Source organism: Lissotriton vulgaris, chromosome 7, assembly GCF_964263255.1.
Source record: "Lissotriton vulgaris chromosome 7, aLisVul1.2, whole genome shotgun sequence".
NCBI lineage: Eukaryota > Metazoa > Chordata > Amphibia > Caudata > Salamandridae > Lissotriton > Lissotriton vulgaris.
This window is the reverse complement of record NC_141695.1, coordinates 36,334,060-36,337,158: the sequence shown is the minus strand read 5'-3', so window position 1 is coordinate 36,337,158 and position 3,099 is coordinate 36,334,060. Positions and strand designations below refer to the sequence as shown.

The following is a 3,099-nucleotide window of genomic DNA, read 5'->3' as shown; positions in this document are numbered from 1 at the left end:
GAACTTTTGCTGGGGTGGATCGCTGGTGGATGATTTTATTTAGATATTTTTTTGGTTGAAGAGGAAAGTTATAAGTTGTTTACGAAAGGTGAGCAGGTTCGGGTTGGATCTTAGGTGGAGGGGGAGAGAGCTACATAGCTTGGATGCGTTATAGGAAAAGCAACGACCTCCTGCTCTGGCTCTTCGTATCTGTGGAACAGCAGTTAAAAAGGCTTTCGATGAGCGGAGTTCTTTTTTGGGATGGTAGGGGGTGATCAAGGAATGATTGATCAGCGGCCCCGATCTCCAGAAGGCTTGGTGGGTAATGCACATGGCCTTGAATTTGATCCTCTCTCTAACAGGGAGCCAGTGCCGGGACTTCAGGCCAGACCCTATAGAGTTTCTACGAGGAATTCCGAGGAGGGTGCGCTGAAGTTTGTTTAAGCAGTATTCTGGGGATCCCAGATATAGAGCATTGCTGTAGTCTATACGAGACTGAATTAGGCCCTGGATGACTACCTGTTTTGCCTCAAAAGGGAGGAGTGGTAGGATTTTTTTCAGCTGCCTAATTAGGCCAAAGCAGGTTGCTGACACTTTGGTGACTTGTGCATAACTAATCCTTTGGGAGAAGAGTTTCTCGAGTCCAGCACCCAGCATTAAATAAGGTCCCATCTATTGAGCCTGCTTTATTTGCACTTATACCATTATTGCTTCCCATTTCTGGCCCACACTGATTTACAAGCCATTCTCTCTCAGCAGGGAGGATATATTCAACCTCCACACTCTAGCTTCTATGGCATATTCTTTGAAATATATTGGATAGGGAGGACCGTTTCATCATCAGTGAACCTGCATCAGGTATGTCCTGCGTCCAAATCTGCAAAAAAAGCTCAAAAGTAGAGGAGATCGTTATTTGTTTAAAAATCAATAAAACAAAGTCTTACTTAGAAAAGTAAATAAACAAACTGAAACACACAGAGGTGGTGTCACGGATGAAACAAAATAAAGTAAGAGTGAAGACTTACCACAGAAAGTAGTATTGTACCTAGAACAAGTTCCAGCTGGTGAGTACGATTCATGGTATCATGTGTACCTTCTTGTTATGCAATGCTCTTGAGGCGGAGCCTTTGCTAATAGAAATTATACATTTTATAATCACTCCAAATATAAATTTTGTGGATATATTGGTACAATAGAATACCATATTTTAGAGCGTAGGAAGCAGTTTATACCTTTTTCTCCGTGAAAATCTAAGCTGAGTTAATAATTTTAGGCACATACATCTGCAACAAATACTGTCCCTATCGCTGAAAGACAAATGATAAAACTCCACTAAAATTATTGTGCGAGAGAATTTTTTTTTGATGATATGTTTGAGAGAAACCAATACATTTTGAACGTTTGCAAAAGATGAAATTAGGAGCTTTGCGGAAGACTACAAACAGAACTTACAAGTCAAACCAGCTAGTCAAAAGATGTAATCACATTACTGGTGTGCTTTATTTCAGCCTGCCTTCAACTCACAATGAATCTGGACAAATGGAAGGAGAAAATCTGACTTCAGAGGAACAGTTCCTGCTTATAGGGTTTTCAGATCTTCCACTGCTGCAAGTTCCACTTTTTATTATATTTACAATAATTTATATGATGACTCTTATTGGAAACCTTCTTATCATGTCAATAGTATACTCCAGCTCACACCTGCACACCCCCATGTATTTCTTTCTTATAAACGTGGCTTTCATTGACATCACTAACATCTCACTCACTTTCCCAAATATGCTGATACACTTCTTTCAGACAGGTACACTAATTTCTCTCACCAAATGTCTGCTGCAGATATTTTTCTTTGTTTTCTTGGTGGAGACAGAATTCCTTATCCTCACAGTTATGGCCTATGATCGGTATGTGGCCATCTGTCATCCCTTACATTACATGAGTATCATGAACAAAAATATGTGCATACAGCTGGCCACTGGAAGTTGGCTTGGTGGTCTCTTTGTCCCACTTGTGCACACTATACTACTCTCTAGGCTCTCCTACTGTCAATCCCACACCTTCAACCATTTTTTCTGTGACTTCTCTATCCTGATGAAGCTATCTTGCACCAGCACCCACATTATTGAGACACTGAACTATGTATATGGATCTACTTTTGGACTGTTTCCTTTCATTATTGTCATTGCATCCTATGTCAAGATCATCTCAGCGATACTGAACATGAAGTCTACTGAGGGGAGGCGCAAGACTTTTTCAACATGTGGTTCCCACCTCATTGTGGTTATTTTATTCTTTGGTTCTGGTTGTTCTACGTACATGAGACCAACATCAAACGTTTCAATAAAAGAAAACAAGATCTTGGCTTTACTCTATACAGCTGTTCCTCCACTGTGCAACCCTATCATATACACTCTGAAAAACAAAGAATTTACAAATGTCCTCAGAAAGTCAAAAAAAAGTAGTATTGACAATAGGACCAAAACAATCCATAACGTTTGCAAGACGGTATAAATGTAACTGTAAACTGTGGATGGAGTCCTGTACAACAGAACACTTCAATACTCAATGCCAGGTGTTTGGGTGTATATTTACAACACTGATATAATGCACATAAATTTGGGGTAGCCAGGTGTTGCAACTGCTTCTTCTCTTTTACTTTGGCCCTCCATGCTCTGCTGTTACTACCCCCTGATCACAGGAGCCATGAAGATAGATGTATGCAGAAGTAAACAGGGTTGACTGAATATTGTTTACTTTCTGTAGTTTCACCCCCTTGTTAGTCCTCTAACACCTCAGAAGCAATTAAGAGTATTTGTCGTTCCTAAGTGGGGGGATAATAGGTCAATGCTGAAAGTTTATCAGCATTCAAAGGGTCAAATGCTGTGTGATGTTACTTTAGCTACTTCTGACATTTTAGCGAAGTAATGGTAATAAACAATTAATGTAATCGTGTTCAATAGTAGTGTTTTTGTGAGCAGAGTAAACTAACATTTCGAGGAAGAAGAACAATACAACCACAAATGTATGGACAGTGCACATGTCCAATAACAGAATTATAGCGGAGAACAACAAAACATTTAAATGTAGTAATAAACTCCTTATCCGAAATGAGATTGTTAT

The 3,099-nt window shown here is 39.6% G+C and overlaps 1 protein-coding gene across 1 annotated transcript; it reads left to right on the top strand.

The window, feature by feature from the left end:
* Positions 1–1,518: 1,518 nt before the first annotated feature.
* On the top strand, positions 1,519–2,490 carry LOC147700624 (olfactory receptor 1G1-like). The gene has a single exon (XM_086929145.1). It carries the CDS (start codon positions 1,519–1,521, stop codon positions 2,488–2,490), a length of 972 nt encoding a protein of 323 aa, XP_086785271.1.
* Positions 2,491–3,099: the final 609 nt, after the last annotated feature.